Source organism: Hemitrygon akajei, chromosome 3 (assembly GCF_048418815.1).
Source record: "Hemitrygon akajei chromosome 3, sHemAka1.3, whole genome shotgun sequence".
In the NCBI taxonomy this organism is placed as follows: domain Eukaryota; kingdom Metazoa; phylum Chordata; class Chondrichthyes; order Myliobatiformes; family Dasyatidae; genus Hemitrygon; species Hemitrygon akajei.
Genome location: NC_133126.1, coordinates 108,317,074 through 108,336,788, shown reverse-complemented (window position 1 = coordinate 108,336,788; position 19,715 = coordinate 108,317,074). Strand labels below are relative to the sequence as shown.

The window sequence follows — 19,715 nt, the reverse complement described above, 5'->3', positions numbered from 1 at the left end:
ATTGGGTGTTTGACCGTCTTTGCTGTGTGTTCTTTTTAAATGGGTTCTATTGTGTTTCTTGTAAGGAGACAAATCTCAAGGTTGTACACAGCATAAGCAAGATAAAGCAAAAACAATGCAGAATAAAGTATTATAGTTATGGAGAAAGTAATGTGTAGGCAGATGATAAGGTTTAAAGTCATAATGAGATTGATTGTGAGGTTGAGAGTCCATTTTAGCACACCGAGGATTCATACAACAGTCTGGTTGCAATGTGCTACCTAATGGGTTAGTGTAACATGGACATGGTGCCTGAAGGGCCTGTTTCTGTGTTGTGTGTATTTATAATCATAAAATGCCTTGAAATTGAGGACCCAATGAGTCTACCAATGTGATTGGAGAGGTTTTGTTGTTATTGAGAGATTTAGAGTGATAAGGATGTAAATCAAAACTGGGACATTATAATATTGGTGTGTAACACAGCAAAGTTTTATCAGAACCCATCAACAATGAGTCATGAAAAATTCCAGTCTACCCCAGTGTCCTTTGTACACGATATGTACATACAGTCAGATGACTCAACATATGGACAGAGGTGCTGTCTCATTACACGCTTGATTGGATGCCATTCACTTGTACATGTGGGAGCAAAACAGGCCACTCATACAATTTGACCAAACCGAGTGAAATTTGGCATCACATCCAACACCTGGACACCCTTCCCCAACACCCCCCACAGCTGGATTTCCCTGGAGTTACCCCACCATTCCAATCAATTGTAACACCACCACCAACTGGCCTGCAAACAAACTTGTAACTTATAAAGAGAACACAATGGGTGTGCAAGTGGTACAAGAAATGTCTTACAGGTCAAGATACCCAAAGCCAATGGCGGTTTATCTCGCTGTCTGTGTGAAGTTTGCACATGCTCTTTGTGACCATGTGGGTTTCATCCAGGAGCTGCAGTTTCTTCCCACATATCAAATACAGTATATGCAGGTGGGTGGATTACTTAGCCACTGTAAATTGCTCCTGGTGAAGGTGAGTGGGAGACCAAATCTCACTAAATTCATTAAACTCATTCAATGAATTCAATTAGTCGTTGAATTCTCAATTTCAGTTGTCCAGAAACACAATCCACAGTGTTGAAGTGTTTTGAGAGGTTGTTGATGAAACATATCAACTCCTGCTGGAGAAGCAACTTGGATTCAATCTAATTAGCTTACTGGAGCAACAGTTCCACAGCAGATGCCATTTCATTGGCTCTTAACGCAACCCTGGAACATCTGGACAGCAAAGATGCATACATCAGGATGCTCTTTATCAACTGCAGTTCAGCATTCAATGCCATCATCCCCGCAAAACTAATTAATAAGCTTCAAGACCTTGGCCTCAACACCTCCTTTTGCAATTGGATCCTCTGATTTCTCACTATCCTGGAAACCCTTCACTCTATAGCTTATCCAGAATCTATCTATCTCTGCTTTTGAAATATTGTAAGATTCTGTTTTTAGTGGTCTTTGAGGAAGAGGGTTCCAAAGATCATTATCCCTGGGAGCAAATAAATTTCACCTCACACTTGTTTTCAATGGGCACTTAAACAGTGAACCTTAGATCTAAGTTCCCCTACAGGAGGAAGTATGCACCCCAACATCTGCCCTGTCAACAAAAACTCAGAATCTTCTCTCAAATCCATCTCTCTCATCAAAACTCTAGTGGGTACAATCCTAGCCTGTCCAAGCTTTCTTCAAGACACAACCCACCCATTCAAGTATACCTTCTCCAGTGCATGGCATCCTTTCTTGTATAAGGAGACCAGTGCTGCACACAGAAGTCCAGCTGCGGGTCTACAACCGTATATCTCAATACTTCTCCAGTTTTGTATTCTTGCTCACATTATATCTAATATCACTCCTAATTACTTGCTGTGCCTTCATGCTGGATTTTTGTGAATCTAATTCAAGGACACCGGACTTCCCTGCATCGCAGAGTTCTGGAATCTCGCAGCAAGAAGTTCTGGAGGTAAAGTACACCTGAGGTACCGAATGAAACTCATCGTCCCCAACTGATAATGATGATCTGTCACAGGTACCTATTCAAGTTGTGGAAAGGATGCCTGGCTCCTCAATGATTCACGGTGAGGGGAAACATACAGAAACACAATTAAAGGGCAATAAAATTCCACACTTACCAGCAAGTTGATGCAGCAACGTTCTGAGCACTGGGTTTAACAGACATCACTGTAATTCCAACAAGTACTGACACACAAATTAAAAGGTCCATTGATGAGAGGTGCAACATGACACCGGAGGTACTTCATATCATTGTCCTACAACACCTCTCTTATCAAGCAAAATCAGTAGGTCTGTTGCTTGTACCGCTTGCAAAGATTCTCATCTTGTTCCTGTACAGTCAATCAAAACAGCTGACACGAAATCTGATCAGAAAAACCTGCCAGCTGCAAGCAGATCATACGATAAATACTGACTTCCCCTCTCTTCAAGTGCAGATGGCTCAACATTTACCGGCATTGAGTGTCATTGCTATCAAAACACAGACATAGTTGCAGAAAATGCAAGCAAAGAATGATTACTTCTCATCATCTTCAATATGAAGATATAAAGGACTTTGAATCCATTGTTGGGAAAGGGGCAGTCTATTGGCACCAACATCTGAAGAAAATCATTCATGAAAAAAAAGAAATGCATCTAACAAACATCAAAGAATAGCACAGCATGTTCTTTGGAAAATTGGATATTTCTTCAATCAATTCCACTTTCACAGGCCCTTATTTCATGAAGAGACAGAGTTTTTTTTAATTTAAAAAAATGCCCAGTAGAATCTGGAATCTGTACTGTTCTTAGGATAGGAATGCATGATTTCTGAACAGGCTGGGGATCAGTCTGGTAGAGAGTAACAATGTGTTTCCTTCAGAAGAATGATCCAGGGGCCATGAGAAATAGTCTGGCTCTTTGTTTTGCTTTCCTCCAGTGCCGTTCCGTCACGTCCCATGATCCCCTGCCGTCATGCCATGGCTGAAGTGGATTGGCTGATCTGTCCTCTCATTGACTGAATGCTGTTCAGAATTTTCTTCTGGTGACCGGCCAAAGTGACCCCTATCCTTAGCAAATCCCTGCAGGAAATATAAACAATCATTTACTTAAAATAACATCACTGTAACGTGGCTGCCGTTGGGTTTTGCTTTGCAATCTTTGTGCACACGGGCATGTATGTTTTAACCATGTTGCTCCTCTATCAAGAAAAGGCACAGTTTGTGTGACATGCCTTGAACTTCTTCACCTTTCCCTTAATGAGTCACTTTCACTAAACAGTCAACATCTTGATGAGCTCACCCTAACACACTGCAGCCTCAACAGTCCCGTTTCACCAAGAGAAAAGGGAGCAAATATCACAAAGAAGAAAAGGAGTAGGGTCCCCAACAAAGCCTAGACCTTGGCCCATGCTTATCCACGGCCAACATTTGGCACGGGATTGCACCTCATGAACTTTATTGGATGGGTATTGAGATCTTCAGTTGAAGGTCAGGTCTATGATTCACAACAGCAAATGTACCTCTGAAGCTCGGTGTTTGTTCACATCACTAAATGCTAAACAGCAGTGAAACTGGATGAGGAATCAGCGGTTTGAACCAGCCCATCTGAAAAGGCAGAATTTGCTGTGTGGTCTTCGGGTACAAACATCACAACATTAATTCAGCTCCTCACTCTCCTAACTTCAACTTCCCCTGAATTTTTTAGCACATTATTTTTCACCTAAGGTCTGACCTCAGCTGGCTTTGCAGATAGGGGGAAGAATCATACTGGGGTAACAGTTCTGTTCTTATTAACACGAGGAAGTCTGCAGATGCTGGAAATCCAAAGCAACACATGCACAATGCTGGAGGAATTTAGCAGGTCAGGCAGCATCTATAGAAATGAGTAAAAGTCAACGTTTCAGGCCAGGGCTCTTCATTAGGACTGGAAAGGAAGGGGAAAGATGCCAGAATAAAAAGAGGGGAGAGGGGAAGGAGGGTAGCTAGAAGGTGTTAGGTGAAGCCAAGTGGGTATGAAAGATAAAGGGTTGTGGAGGAAAGAAGCTGATAGGAGAGGACAACTGGATAAGGGGAAGGAGGAGAAGTCCCGGAGAAGGTGATAGGCAGAAGAGGTAAGAGGCCAGTGGGGATTAGAAGAAGAGGGGAGGGGGAGGGAAATTATATTTTTAATAGAAAGAGAAATCATTATTCATGCCATCAGGTTAGAGGCTACACAGATGAAATATGAAGTTGTGCTTCTCCACCTTGATGGTGGTTTTATCTTGGCACAACAGGATACCATGGACTGACATGTTGGAAAAGGAATGGGAATGGAAATTAAAATATTTTACCACTGAACTTCAGGGAATCCTGTACTAGTTCCCCCAAGACTCTTTGCACCTCCAATTTCTGAACTTTCTCACCATTTAGAAAATAGTCTATGCCTTTATTCCTTCTATCAATGTGTATCACCATACACTTATCTACACCATATTTGCTACTTCTCTGCCCATTGTCCTAACCTGCTGAAGTCCTTCTTCAACACTACCTGCCGCTCCACCTATCCTGATATCATCTGCAAACCTGGCTGAAGAATAAACAACTTAGTCTTCCAGATCATTAACATATAAGGTGAAAAGTAGCCAACCCAACACCAACCCCTGCAGAACATCATGAATGGCAGCCAACCACAAAAGGCCCCCTTTATTCCCACTCTTTGCCTTCTGCCAGTCAATTAATCTTTTGTCCATGTTAGTATTTTACGTAACACCATTGAATTTTATCTTGTTTCACAGCTTTGTGTGTGACACCTTGTCAAAGACCTTCCAAAAGTCCAAGTAAGTAACATCCACTGACTCTCCTTTGTCTACCCTGCTTGTTATTTCTTCAAAAATTTTCAGAATTTGTCAGACAAGATTTCCACTGAAGGATACTATTGATTTCTACGCATTCTTCATAATGGAATTTAACATCCTGCCAATCACTGAAGTCAGGCTAACGGGCCTATAATTTCCTGTTTTTGGCTCCCTCCCTTATTAAAAGGTGGGGTGATATTTGCAACCAAATATCACTCTACCTTTTAATCCTTGAAAAATTATTATTAATGCCTCCACAATCTCTGCAGCTACTTCTTTCAGAATCCTGGGGTGTTGTCCACCTGATCCAGATAAAGTACCTACCTTCAGACCTTTCAGCTTCCCAAGCACCTTCTCCTTAGTAATAGTGACTACACTCACTTCTGTCCCAACGCCCTTGATTTCTGGCATGCTACTGGTGTTATCCACGGTAAAGTCTGTCATAAAACTGTTATTCTGTTCATCTGTCATTCTCTAGTTTCTCATTGCTATCTCTTTTGTGTCATTTTCCAGTGTGCAATGTTCACTGGAAGTTTACAGGATGTTGGTGAGGGTAGATTTGGAATATAGTTTTCCGTTTTGAGCATTCTTGATGGGAAAGGAGCCATTAAGAAGGAAGGTGTGCAGTGGAAATTTACGGGGATATTTTCAGGACCTGAAGGAGCTTGTCAATTTCATCAACTTTGCCTCCAGCTTTCAACTTGTTCCTCAAATTTACTTGCTCCATCTTTGACACCTCTCTCCACATTCTCGATCTCAAGGTCTCCATCTCTGGAGACGGACTGTCCAATGATATCTTTTATAAATCTATTGACTTTCATACTTGTAAAAGTCCTGTTTACATTTCTTAGTTCCTGCTTCTCTGCAGCGTCTGTTCTCAGGACGAGGGTTTCCATTCTAGAATATCTGAGAAGTCCTCCATCTTCAAAGAATGAGTTTTCTCTTCCTCTACCATTGATGCTGCTCTCATCAACATCTCCTCCACTTCCCCTACATCCGCACTCATCTCATCTTCCTGCTGCCATAACAGGGATAGAGTTCCCCTTATCCTTACCTACCACCCCATTATCTTCTGCATCAGGGACACCATTCTCCATAACCTCCGCCATCTTCAATGGGATCCCACCACTAAACACATCTTCCCTTCCTTCCCTGCCCCCACTCTCCACTTTCAACAGGGAACCCTGTCTATGTGACTCCCTTAACCACATCCTCCCCATTGATCTCCCTTCTGGCACTTATCCCTGCAAGCCAAACAAATTCTACACCCGCCCCTAGACCTCCTCCCTCACCACCATTCAGGATCCCAAACAGTCCTTCCATTTGCAGCGGCACTTCACTCCATCTGTCGGGTATTCCTCTGATTCTAGGGCTCCTGGTGTGGCCTCCTCTATATCCAGGAAACCCAAAGTAAATTGGGCGACCGCTTCATCGAGCACCTTTGCTCTGTTCACCACAAAAGGCTGGAATTCCTGATGGCCACCCATTTTAATTCCATTTCCCATTCCCATTCTGACATGTTGATCCATGGCCTCCTCTACTGCCACAACGAGGCCACTCTCAGGCTGGAGAAAGAACACCTCATGTTCTGTCTGAGTAGTCTCCAACCTGATTGCATGAACATTGTTTTCTCTAACTTCTAGTCATTTCTCCCCCCCTTCCCCTTCCCATTCCAGCTCCTCCCTTATCCCTCCTCTTCTCCTCACCTGTCCACCACCTCCTTCTGGTGCCCCTCCTCCTTTCCTTTCCCCCATGTCCACTCTCCTCTTCAATCACACTCCATCTTCTTTGGCCCTTTACCTTTTCCCCACCTATCACATCCCAGCTTCTCATTTCATCTCCTCACCCCCCACCCACCCACCTTCCCTCTCACCTGGTTTCACATATAACCATTCAGCTTGTATTCCTTCCCCTCTTCCCACTTTTTTATTCTGGCTTCTTCACCCTTCCTTTCCTGAAATGTCAACTGCTTATTTCGTTTCACAGATGCTGCTAGACCTGCTGAGTTTCTGCCCAATGAGATGTCTTGGTGATACTCACTCTGAAGTCATCTGTGTGCTTAACTGGAGTGAGGTGAATCCGGAATTGAGGAAGTTCTCTCTGTACTGACTCATCTTAATTGCACTGAGCCAATCTTCTACTGAGGTAAAAGCAGTGAAGTCAGGGATGCTAGGATCCAACAGGGGTTGAGAAGGCCTGGTTTGGTTAGAAAACAAGATAAAGTAACATTATTACACAGGTATGGAAGACTGTTCAACACTCTTTCTCAATTACACTCTCAGGAAAAGCTAGGGTCACTACTCTCTGATAGGTAAGTGATAGAATCATGGTGGAGATGATGACAATGTGGAGGGGATAAAATGGATTTGAGAATTAGTGTGAAGGTGTGTGACCAATGGTTGAAGCAGACTTGGTGGGTCAAAGGGCTTGATGTCTCTTCATGAATCAACAGTACACTTTTTAAACAGGTAGTCACGCTGGCTCCATTTTCTCAGTTTGGTTCTGTGAGTAGCATATATTTCCACCAAAGGTCAATGATCAAAACTACATTTGGAGACTCGAGGAGCAGACTATTCAGTGCTCCGATGTTAAGGAGACTCAGATAGTTAAGTGAGTCTCGAGCTGCCCTCGCATTAGTTGGATGCATGTCAGTTGGATGAAAATAGCATTAATTAGAGTCATTGAACACTGGAGCACACAGAAACAGGCTCTTTGGCCCATCCAGTCAGTGCCAAACCATTAACCTGCCTAGTTCCATCGACCTATGCCCAGACCAGAGCCCTCCATATGCCTCTCCTCCACGTACCTATCCAAATTAATTAATTAATCAATCATGGATTGGGCAACTGCTATGTAAATATATCCTCCTAAGCCTCAACACAAAGATAATGGACAACTGCTTGAGTGACTGCCTGCAAATTGATCTATTTGTCTACAAAATCACTGCAACCACATTTCAAAAATAATTGGCAGGAAAGCACTTGGGACATCTTGAAGAAAAGGTAGTTCTATTGAAATAAAAGTTTATTTCCACTGCTATTAATTTTCCCTAAGAAGAGACAGTTTAGCCACATTCATTTGCACAGCCATTTTCCAAGGTCATTGCTCAAGTAAGTATGAATTAATCAGCCTTGGGCTTGGGAGCTTTTCAGAACAGGAACCTGGAACACGTGTCAACTTTCCTTATGATTTATGAAAGTCAGTAAGTCTGTAGACATGAGTTGAAAAGTCTGAGCATCACTTGGTTCTAGTTACTGAGCTGTCCTGGTTCTCGTTACTGTTATTAGATTATGGGTTCAGATGAATGAATGGGGGTTTTGTTTATAAAAGGAGGTTGCACTGAAATAGGACACCACTTTGGGGGCCCTGGAAAGAATTAATCCTTTCTGTTTTCATGAGAGGACAAAATGACCCCTGGCCCCACTTCATCAACTTTTATAGGACAGAAGTGGCTGGGGGAGGGGAGTGTATGACATTAGGGACACAAACCATGGTTATAACTACTAATAGTGAGAGGGAAATTGACAGCAACTTGCCTCCGATCTTCCCTGTGGCTTATTTATTTATTGCTTTTTCTTGCCTCAATTGTTTTGATAGTTCAATGGGAAAGTAGAATAAAATAAAGATTTCATCACTTTATCCAAATCAGTTTGAGAAATTGGAATTATTTGACATCAGTTCCTTGATTTGCAGGAAGATGTTACAGAGAGGGTTAAGGTAAAATGCATTGCTGGATGTGCAGAGGGTCTGGAATTTTACGCTTACGACCTGAAGAGATTGATGTGGTAACTGTATTTGTGTTTTAATTTGTTAACTAAAGATGGATCCCTCAAAACAGTTAAAACCAGAACTGCGAGGTTTTGTTTGCACAGGAATACACATTTAGGAATTGCTTTCAGACACCACCCCCCTTCTTTCTGAATCTCTTTTGCCTTGCTTCCAACTGAGGCACCTCGTAGGAAGCACATCTTAGAGAAATAAATTTCTCAGTAGCTTAGCCTAAAGGTGGCTATGTAGAAGGGTTAAAGAAGAGAAGGAGCTGAAACAAAGACTGAAGGGGATAAAGGGATGAGGGCAGTCAGGTTTGCGAGGAGGTTGATCTAGCATCTAAATATCAGCATAGCCCAACTGGATTGAAGACAGTGCATTTGTATATAAATACACTTGGCAGTGTCATTCCCATGTTGCACTGGCATTTTACGCTCACAAGAACCTGCACCACATTGTATCTTCCATAACCTTAAGATGGTCCTAGAGCAGTCTAGAGTTAGTTTAAGAGTTTTGAAGTGTAGTCACAAATATCTGCAGTCATGGCAGACCATTTACACACACAAACTTCCTAAGAATGGTAAACTGAGATGAATATTGAAATAATTATTTCTTCAGTGATTCTAACTGAGAAGAAATAATGACCAGGATACCCCTGATCATCTCTAACAATTACCACAGATTTTGTTATGAAAGGGAGGAAAACAGGCTGCACTGAGTATCAGGGACTCAGGACTTTGAAGGGATCCTGAACTCTGAACACCCTGACTCAGAGTGAGGGTGCTTTCAGCAGAGTGTGAAAGCTGGCATACAAAGGTGGATGCATAATTAAATGAGAAATTGTGAAGTTCATACAACCTGATATTTTAGGGTTTTAACATTCAAAATTACACCAGTTCTCTCCTTATGCGGCATCTGTACATCTCTCAGGAAGTATAGTTCTGACATTACTATTTTAAAGACAATTTCCTAGAAATTCTCCTTGGTCAGCTGTGCTAGATATGCTACATAGACAGGTCTGTATGTTTCACTCTGCCTTCAAAAATCTGAAATGACTTCAATACAATGAAATGCAGGGTACAACTACAAAGTGAGTTGACACAACTATTTAGCACAAATAGCATCATTGACCATGGATATAGTTCCAATCAAAAATAAGAGAGGTCACAGCAGGACATTGATAGGATGCAAAACCGGGCTTAGAAGTGGCAGACGGAGTTCAACCCAAATAAGTGTGAACTGGTTCATTTTGGTAGGTCAAATATGATGGCAGAATATAGTATTAATAGTAAGACTCTTGACAGTGTGGAGGGTCAGAGGGATCTTGGGGTCCGAGTCCATAGGATACTCAAAGCAGCTGTGCAGGTTGACTGTGTTGTTAAGAAGGTGGGATTGACTTCAAGAGTTGAGAGGTAATGTTGCAGCTATATAGGACCTAGTCAGACCCCACTTGGAGTACTGTGCTCAGTTCTGGTCACCTCACTACAGGAAGGATGTGGAAACCATAGAAAGGGTGCAGAGGAGATGTACGAGGATGTTGCCTGGATTGGAGAGCATGCCTTTTGAGAATAGGTTGAGTGAACTCAGCCTTTACTTCTTGGAGCGACAGAGGATGAGAGGTGATCTGATAGATGTGTATAAGATGATGAGAGGCATTGACTGTGTGGATAATTAGAGGCTTCTTCCCCAGGGCTGAAATGGCTAACACGAGAGGGCACAGATTTTAGGTACTTGGAAGTAGGTACAGAGAAGATGTCAGGTGTAAGTTTTTTTTACACAGAGTGATGAGTGCGTGGAACGGGCTGCCGTCGACGGTGGTGGAGGCGGATACAATAGGGTCTTTTAAGAGACTCATGTATAAGTACACGGAGCTTAGAAAAATAGAGAGATATATGTAACCTTAGGTAATTGCTAAAGTAAGTACATGTTTGGCATAGCACTGTGGGCCGAAGGGCCTGTATTGTGCTGTAGTTTTTTAATGTTTCTAATAACATAACCTCTCTTTACATAATAATGTGAATATTGTGAAGAATATTATATTTCTAAAAAAAGGCAACCTTCTTTTCAATAGACTGGATAAGAATGAAGACCATAAGAGATTCTCTAGATGTTGGAATCTGGAGCCACAAACAAAATGCTGGATGATCTCAGTGGGTCAGTCCAGATGAAGGATCTCAACCCAAAGTGGTGACACTCCACTGCCATCGACAGATGCTACCTGTCCCACCAAGTTACTCCAGCATTCATCTTGTGCCTAAAGAAGAAAAATCATTCCTTCTGTTTCCAAAGCACCAAATGCAAAATCTAAGAATGGTGATGAAAGCTTTCCCTACGGAGTGTAAGTGTTATGTTTCAGAATTGCATCTATATCTGAAAATAATAGGCAAAACCAAATGGCAAAAGTGGTAGCATGTTTAGTCCACTTGACAGAAGATGATCAAAACCTACACTGCGGTAATGGTGGCCATGGTCTTGAGGCTGGCTGGGTTCCGGATCATTTTGTCCAAGGTGTTGACATTCTGAGCAAACTTAGGTCTGGAATTACGGTCTTTCTGCCAACAGTCCAGCATGAGCTGATGCAAGGCAGCTGGGCAGTCCATGGGTGGCGGAAGGCGATAGTCCTGCTCAATAGCATTGATGACCTGAAAACACATACAACACCTGATTATAGAACAGTTGCAGGGAAGTTTCTTAATTGCTGGTGATTGAGATGTTGCTGGGCTGCTGAGAATAAGTTTAAATATAACAGGACAGAAACAAGCCCTTCAGACCAATTCACCTATACTCACCAAGATGTTAATCTAAGCTTATCCCATTTTCCTGTATTTGTCCCACACCCTTATCCCATTTTTCTGTGTTTGTCCCATACCCTTATCCCATTTTCCCATGTTTGTCCCATACCCTTATCTCATTTTCCTGTATTTGTCCCACACCCTTATCCCATTTTCCCATGTTTGTCCCATACCCTTATCTCATTTTCCTGTATTTGTCCCACACCCTTATCTCATTTTCCTGTGTTTGTTCCACATCATTATCTCATTTTCCTGTGCTTGTCCCATACCCTTATCCCATTTTCCCATGTTTGTCCCATACCCTTATCCCATTTCCCCTTGTTTGTCCCATACCCGTATCCCATTTTGCCATGTTTGTCCCATTCCCTTATCTCATTTCCCCGTGTTTGTCCCACACCCTTATCCCATTTTCCTGTGTTTGTCCCACACCCTTATCCCATTTTCCTGTTTGTCTCATTCCCTTAACCCATTTTCCTGTGTTTGTCCCATACCCTATCCCATTTTCCTGTGCTTCTCCCATGCCCTGAGAAAAAATTCTACCCACATATAATACAGTACATGAGGGAGTTGACAACAGGAGTCCTTCTCACCAACAGCCAACCCCATTTGGCTTGTTTGCAAGTTCTGCTGAATTACTTTGATAGCACAATACAGTATATCCTTCTCCAAAGGAGCCTCCAGGGTGCTACATGCAGACTTATAGTCATTAATATTATTTTCCTGTGGATGAAAGTGATGCAGCATGGTTTTTGGTAAGAATATGCCTCAGAATGCAGTGAGCGTATGGTACACATTGCAGCTGAAGAGCTGCTGCATCACAGCTCCAGTGACCCGTGGTTGATATTGATCTCTGGTGGAGTTTATGTTCACCCTGGGACTGTGTGGGTTTCCTCTCAGTGCACTGGCTGCCTCGCACATCCGGAAGTGCCAGTAGGTAAGTTAATTGGCTGCTGTAAGTTAACACTAGTGTGCTGTTTGGCATCAGATCGGGGAGGAGTTGGGGAGAGTAAAATGGGATTAGAGTACATGGATGGCTGATCGTCAGCATGGGCTCACTGGGCTGAAGGGCCTGCTTGTGTGAGGATTATATAACTCTATACATATATGCATATTAGCTCCATAAGTGGCAAAGCACAGCAACTCTGAAATTATTGAAGCAAAAAATGCACAAAGTCATAGTGTGGGACAACAGCAAAATCAGCGGCTTACAGAGAGTTGAACAATCCCATTGTGAAAGGACAGAAATTCCTTTTGCACTGTCATGCTCGGAGAATAGATGCCCAGCAATTAATTGATGAAGAAGCTCCAGGAATTACCAGAATCCTTTGAATCATTTCCCTGGTGAAGAGGTATCTTCTTGGATAGGTAAACTAACATGCCAAATGAGCTGCCCCATAGATCATGACAGGAAAGGAAGGGGAAGTACACAGTGACCAAAGGGAAAGCTGGATGTTAATGCAAATTGCTGCAGAAGGAAGTACTGAAGGAGTTAATGATGGGTGAGATACAGTATGGGATAACCTCAGAATTTTGATCTCAGCAATGGGCATCCCAATGCTGCCCATTTCCCCATGCTAACACCAGCCTCCCTCAGCTCACTGCTGGTGAGCACTTCATCCAGGTGACTATTCCAATCTTCCTTTGGCTAGCAATTCACTACCCACTTCAGGTGAACCTGAGCAAAATTCACATTTTAACCCAAATTTGCTGCTGGCCCACACTGACTGACATTCTTAACCTTTCATCTTCATATTCAATTTAATCCCACCATGACCCTGCCCCACTCTATTCTTCAAGCAATACACCTTCCAACATATTGAATCTGCTGGCCTTTTTGTATCTTCAATGTGATCGCTAGCCTATCACTTGGCTTTGTACACCCCCGGAATTCCTTTCCACAGGACTTCATAAAACTTCCTTTGGCAAAGTATCAGTCCTGACACTTCTTATTTTGTTTCAGTATCATTTGTTTTATCTGATAATACCACTCTATTGTTGCTTGAAGTATTTGACAGTGTTAAAAGCTTTATCTCAATTCATTGTGCCGTGGAACAGAGAGGTGGAAAAGCAAGCATGATGGGGTTTAGAAATGGGACAGATGTAAAAATTGAGGGCTCCACCTTCCTGTTTAAGATTCCTTTATGTGCTATTTTCTTTCTCTCATTACGTTTGTGATAAGGGCTAATGCCAGGATATTATGCATATGTTTCAGGAGCAAGTAAATGTTCCAATGGTAGATTGTATTGATAGGTGAATTGCCAAAATAGGTAAACAAATAGGAGTTAATTATTGTCATATGTAATTGTTCATTGACCTTAAATAAACTTACTATTTCTTCATGTTGATTAAAAAATGCATTTTTTGAGGGATACAACCTCCTGACAACAGCAGAAACAACTGCTGGCAGAGTGTAGATGATTTCCTTATTCAGTCAAAACATCTGACCTCTAAGGCTGTCAGACTCAATAATTCCTTCTCACCAGTTCTCCAGAGGCCCTCATCAAAACCAAGTGTTGGAACAAAAATAAATGGTAAAAAAAATCCTCACTAATGCTTGGAATAATTATTTTAAATAGATTATTTCTTGGCAGAACTGTTGGTGAATTGTACTTGAGGGGGTGATTTTATTCAAAGTTTTTATGTGTTTGATCTATGATGAGGAATTCTGTGAATTTAACATTTGAACTATATTAACACTCATTGGTTGATGGATGTTAAAAATTCTTTCCAGCTGAAAATAACTGCTTTTATTTTTTGTCATCTTGAGACTTTCTGTTGTGTGTAGGGAACAGCACTGATGAGGAACATTTAGCACCAACTGACTGCCAAAGATATCAGAAGGCGTCTTGTCTGAGATGATTCAATTCTAATGTGCTAATTGAGGTATAAAATGGAGGACTGGAAGATAATATTTTCTATTGAAAGGAGATATGGTGGGAAAATGGTTTGGGCAGCCATCCTCTGGAAAGTCGGGGGGGGGGGGGCAGTTTCCAAAATGGGCCTTCCTTACATTTCCACTCTAGTTTCTGCCTAGGTGAGATACGATGTGGAATGATCTACTTTGTAACACTCATTTTGGTATACTGAAGGGGGACTAAGTTGTCTGAGATACAATCATCATTGGTCTTCACTGTGACAGTCATGATTTGGAAACATGGTGTTGGATAAGGACACCATTAAGCCCAGTTCCTCACTTACTTCTGATCTGTCTTGTAACAAAGTGTCAACCTTCTACTCCAGTGATCACCTCTTGACCACATGGAACACAAGCCCCAATTTCCCAGCTTTCTGAATTCCCGATGGGTTCAACCACCAACTTTGAAACTCACCACCCCCAGTATCCCAAACCTCTCCAACAAGTATTCTTTCCTCAGGGCTGGCTCCTGACTCAGGGATAGTCCATAGAGGCCATGAAGAACGTGACACACTTCTGATCCCTACCTTGATATGCAGTGATGATTTCCCCATGATACTGATCCTCTGAGATGTTCTGCTCCCCCAGCACCCAATCATTGGTGAACGATCCCTGCTCTTCTGTCACATTCCACCTGAATCCTATTCCTTGAAGATTTCCTCCAAACACAATCTGCAGTTTAGGTGCCCCTCACTTTCCCCAGCCCAGCATCTTGTGGAATATCCCTGATGCTCACCACTTCCCAAAGAACCAACTCAACATTAGGTAGGCCTGCCAACCCTGAGCTTAATCCTGACCTTCCAGATGCCAGTTCCCTTTCGTGATCTAAGTCCTCATGGCATACTTTCCACTGAGGATGCTGAATACCTCCTTGAAAGGCCTAGAGCTACTAAAATCAGTGGGGATAACTACTAGAAAAGTGTTGGTATCCCTTTATATAGCCCACCTACCACATGAATTTGGATATAAAAGAATATCTAAAGCATAGAACAAGGTGAAAAAGGATGGGAACAAAAGCAACTGAATGTAATGTAGTTGCAGATCAACTCTGGGTTAAGTTAACTGGAAAGCTTGATTAATATAGTCATCCTCATCCTTCACTTCCCTACCATAGCGAGTTGATTTGGTGTTAATATTTGTCACAAAGGAGGATTTGGTACCTCAACTCATTCTGACTCTAAGAACAAATGTCCTTCTTTATCCTTGTGTGGACCTGCCTTCTCCTTAGTTATCCTCTTTTGCTTAATATAGAATACCTTGGGATTATCCTTGACCCTGCTCAACAAAGATGGTTCTTGCCCACCTTCAGCCTTCTTAATTGCCTTCTCAAGCACTTTCCTGGTATTTTTATATTCTACAATGACCCAGTCTGATTTTAGCTTCCTAAACCGTGTATGTCCTTCCTTTTTTATTCCTGACTAATTTTAGGATTTAGTGTACCTCTACCTTAGCAACCTTGCCCTTTCTCATGAACAGAACTTGCTGATCCTGAACTCTGCTAACTTGGTCTTTAAACAACTACCACATGTCAACTAGTCCACATGTGGACTAGTCCAACAGCAGCTGCTCCCAATCAATGCCCCTTAGCTCCTGTCTACACTGCCTTCCCCAAATTTAGATTCTTTCTGCAAGATCTGATTTTATCCTTATTCATAACTATCTTAAAACATAATGTGTTGTGGCCACTATTCCCAAGGTGTTCACTCCCTATCATTTCTGCAACCTTCTCTGGCTCATTTCCAGTATGTTTTCTCTTCAGATGAACTCTCACATACTACAGGCAGTCCCCAAGTTACGAACGTCCCACTTACGAACAACTCGTACTTACGAACAGCCTGCCACAAAGCCTATTATACTGAGAATCCAAGTTAAATACAATGGTTCGTGGTAATGAATGCATGCACTACGTTGTGATGCTCATGAAAACATCAGTGGTTCATCGCCTCGTGGAAGGCCGTCTCGCCATTTTAAGTCGGATCACATTGTCGTTAACACTGTGCTGAATGTGTAACTTTGTATTTGGCTTAAATTTTTCTCTAATTTACCCTTGTAACCATGTCTCGAAAGCGTAAATCCGATGCAAGTGCTGGTGATGCATCAAAGGAAAGGAAAACGATCATGGTTGAAAATAAAGCGGAAATAATAAAGCGACTGTAAAGAGGTGAAATGCCATCGGTCATTGGAAAAGCTTTAGGCTACAGTCGGTCAACGATTGGAACAATTTCAATGGATAAAGTGAGAATAATGGAGCATGTGAAAGGCTCTGCCCCAATGAAAGCTACCATTTTTACTAAGCAACACAGTGGTTTGATTACTGAAATGGAAAGGCTATTGATAATTTGGTTAGATGATCAAAATCAGTGTAATATTCCTATTAGCCTTACTTTACTGCAAGAAAAGGCTCAAAATCTTTTCAAGATTTAAAAGCTGCATGTACAGCAAGTGAAGGTGCTTGTGATGAAGAATTTGTTGCGAGTGGGGGTTGGTTCAATCGTTTCAAAGTGAGGGCAATTTTACATGATATTAAAGTGCAAGGTGAAGCAGTCAGTGCCGATGTAAATGCTGCGAGTGATTTTCCTGAAATGTTAAAAAAAATTATTGAAGAGGGAGGTTATTTGCCAGACCAAATATTTAATGTAGACAAGACTGGCTTATTTTGGAAAAAAATGCCTGAAAGGACCTACATTTCAAAAGAGGAAAAAAGTGCACCAGGCATAAGGCATCGAAGGATAGGCTAACGTTATTGCTTGGGGGTAACGCATCCAAGGATTTCAAGCTTAAGCCTTTGCTTGTGTATCGCGCCCTAAATCTGAGGGCACTTCACCATATCATTAAGGCATCTCTTCCTGTTATTTGGAAGGCAAATTCAAAGGCTTAGGTTACAATTGCCATCTTTGAAGGCTGGTTCTTGAACCATTTTGTTCCTGCTGTTGAACATTATTGCTTGGCCTTTCAAGATTCTCCTTGTGCTTGACAATGCATCTGGACATTTGAGGAAGAAGAAGACTCTGACCTAGGAACTCCGGAACTGAAAAAGTTTGCAATGAAAAGGTTAGTCTCATTGAAGCAGGGATAGCAAAGTTAGAGGAGCAAAATCCTAATACAGAGAGATTCACCAAAGTTTGCCGTGTAATTACCGAGAACCTCAGCTGCTACACGGCCATTTATGACGAAAAATAGAAAAGCTCTGTACAAGCCTCCCTTGATGCCTACTTCAAGAAATTGACTCCAGTAGTAAACCTGCCCTCTCCAGCAGCAGAATCAAACCCTGAGTCTCCCGCACCAGGTCCATCATAATGTTACCTCACGAATGTCCCTTCCGGTATGCAAGACATCGATGCAACCGTATGTAGTTACGTTTATTATTACAGTATTATTATGTATAGTACTGTATTATTATGTTTAAGATGTTTTAGTGTATTTGGGTCAGCACTGCCCCCACTTGTCCCATTTAACCTGTCCCAGTGCGGGTGGACTTTAGGATTCGGGGGTGCTCAGGACCCGCAGCCCGCAGCTGCTGCTGAATCTGCAGTGCTTCTGTTCCATTGACGGAAAACGATCTTAACTGAAAATAAAGTGGAAATAATAAAGCGATCGGAAAGAGGTGAAATGCCATTGGTCATTGAAAAAGCATTAGGCTACAGTCGGTCAACCATCAGAACAAAATAAAGGATAAAGTAAGAATAATGGAGCATGTGAAAGGCCCTGCCCCAATGAAAGCTACAATTATTACTAAGCAACAAAATACAGTACATATGTTTCTTAAGTGTTTTATATGCATAGAAAGGTAAAATATATACTATATACTAAGACAAACGTTTGACTAACTGACGCTAAATAATACCGGATGTACCTGTTCCGACTTGAGTACAAATCCAACTTAAAGATGGACTCAGGAACGGAACTCGTTCATAACCCGGGGACTGCCTGCATTTCAAAAACCCCTCTTGAAGAAAAACCACCCTATCTGCACCTCTTGCATTAAGAAAGGGAATCAATAGTGGGGAAGTTTAAGTCTTCAAATATGACAACAGTGTTGATTCAGCACATTTCCCTATCTATATGCAGTGGCTGGAATTTCAGGGAACAATTCAGAAGGTGCAGGCAGGATATACACATACTGAAGAGGAAGAAGTACTCTAAAGGCAGGATGATACAACAGTAAGTGATAGAGCAAAAACTAGTGGGAAGTGAGAGGATTAGAAAGGTTTTAAAAACCAACAGAAGGCAACTAAAAAAGTCATTAAGAAGGAAGAGATAGAATACAAACGTAAGTGAGCCAGTAATATTAAAGAGGATACCAAAATTTTTTCAGACGTAAAAGAGAGGTGAGAATAGATATCAGACCACTGGAAAATGATGCTAGAGACGTACTAATGAGGAACAAGAAATGGCAGATGAACTGAATAAGTATTTTGTATCAGTCTTCACTATGGAAGACACTAGCAGTATACCAGAGGTTCAAGAATGTCAGGGGGCAGAAGTGAGTGAAGTTGCCATTACTTCGGTGAAGGTTCTTGGGAAACTGATAGGTCTGATGGTAGAAAAGTCATCTGGACAAAATGGTTTACACCCCAGGGTTCTGAAAGAGGTAGCTGAAGAAATTATGGGGACATTAGTAATGATCTTTCAAGAATCACTGGATTCTGGAATAGTTCTGGAAGACTGGAAAACTGCAAATGTTGCTCCACTTTTCAAGAAGGAAGAGAGGCAGAAGAATGGAAATTATAAGCCAGTTACTTTGACCTCAGTGGATGGAAAGATGTTGGAGTCTATTTAAGGATGTGGTTTTAGGGTATTTGGAGGCACATCATAAAATAGGTCATAGTCAGAATGAATTCCTTAAGGGAAATTTTTACCTGACAAATCTGTTGGAATTCTTTGAAGAAATAACAAGCAGGATAGACAAAGGAGAATTAGTGGATGTTATGTACTTAGATTTTCAGATGATTTTGACAAGGTACCATAGAAGTTAAGAGCCCACGGTATTACAGGAAAGATACTAGCATGGATTAAGCTGATTGGCAGGAGGCATATAGTGGGAATAAAGGGAGCCTTTTCTTGTAGGCTGCCAGTGACTCGTGGTGTTCCACATGGGTCTGCATTGAGAGCATTTCTTTTTACGTTATATGTCAAAGATATGGATGAAGGAATTGATAGCTTTATGCCAAGTTTGTGTCGGTGGTGAGGATGGCAAATGCAATTTTAGCATTCATTTCATAAGGACTAGACTATAAGACCACAAAACCATAAGATATAGGAGGAGAATGAGGCCATTTGGCCCTTTGAGTCTGCTCCACTATTTCATCATGGCTGATCCTCTCAGTCCCAATCTCCTGCCTTCTCTCCGTATCCTTTCATGCCCTGACCAGTCC

General features: G+C 41.8%; 1 protein-coding gene across 3 annotated transcripts in view; it reads right to left on the bottom strand.

The window, feature by feature from the left end:
• ephb1 (EPH receptor B1) overlaps positions 1 to 19,715 on the bottom strand; it is a 649,893-nt gene that overhangs the window by 30,328 nt on the left and 599,850 nt on the right. The window contains exons 14-16 of one of the 3 annotated variants that reach the window (XR_012098311.1): positions 11,083 to 11,276; positions 6,907 to 7,062; positions 2,171 to 3,112 (exon numbers count right to left, since the gene is read on the bottom strand). Coding sequence is in view for 2 of the 3 variants with exons in the window: in XM_073040560.1 (XP_072896661.1) it covers positions 6,907 to 7,062; positions 11,083 to 11,276 (350 nt within the window). In the remaining variant the exon portion in view is untranslated. The remainder of the gene's footprint in view (positions 1 to 2,170; positions 3,113 to 6,906; positions 7,063 to 11,082; positions 11,277 to 19,715) is intronic. The other 2 variants (XM_073040560.1, XM_073040561.1) reach the window with 2 other exon arrangements.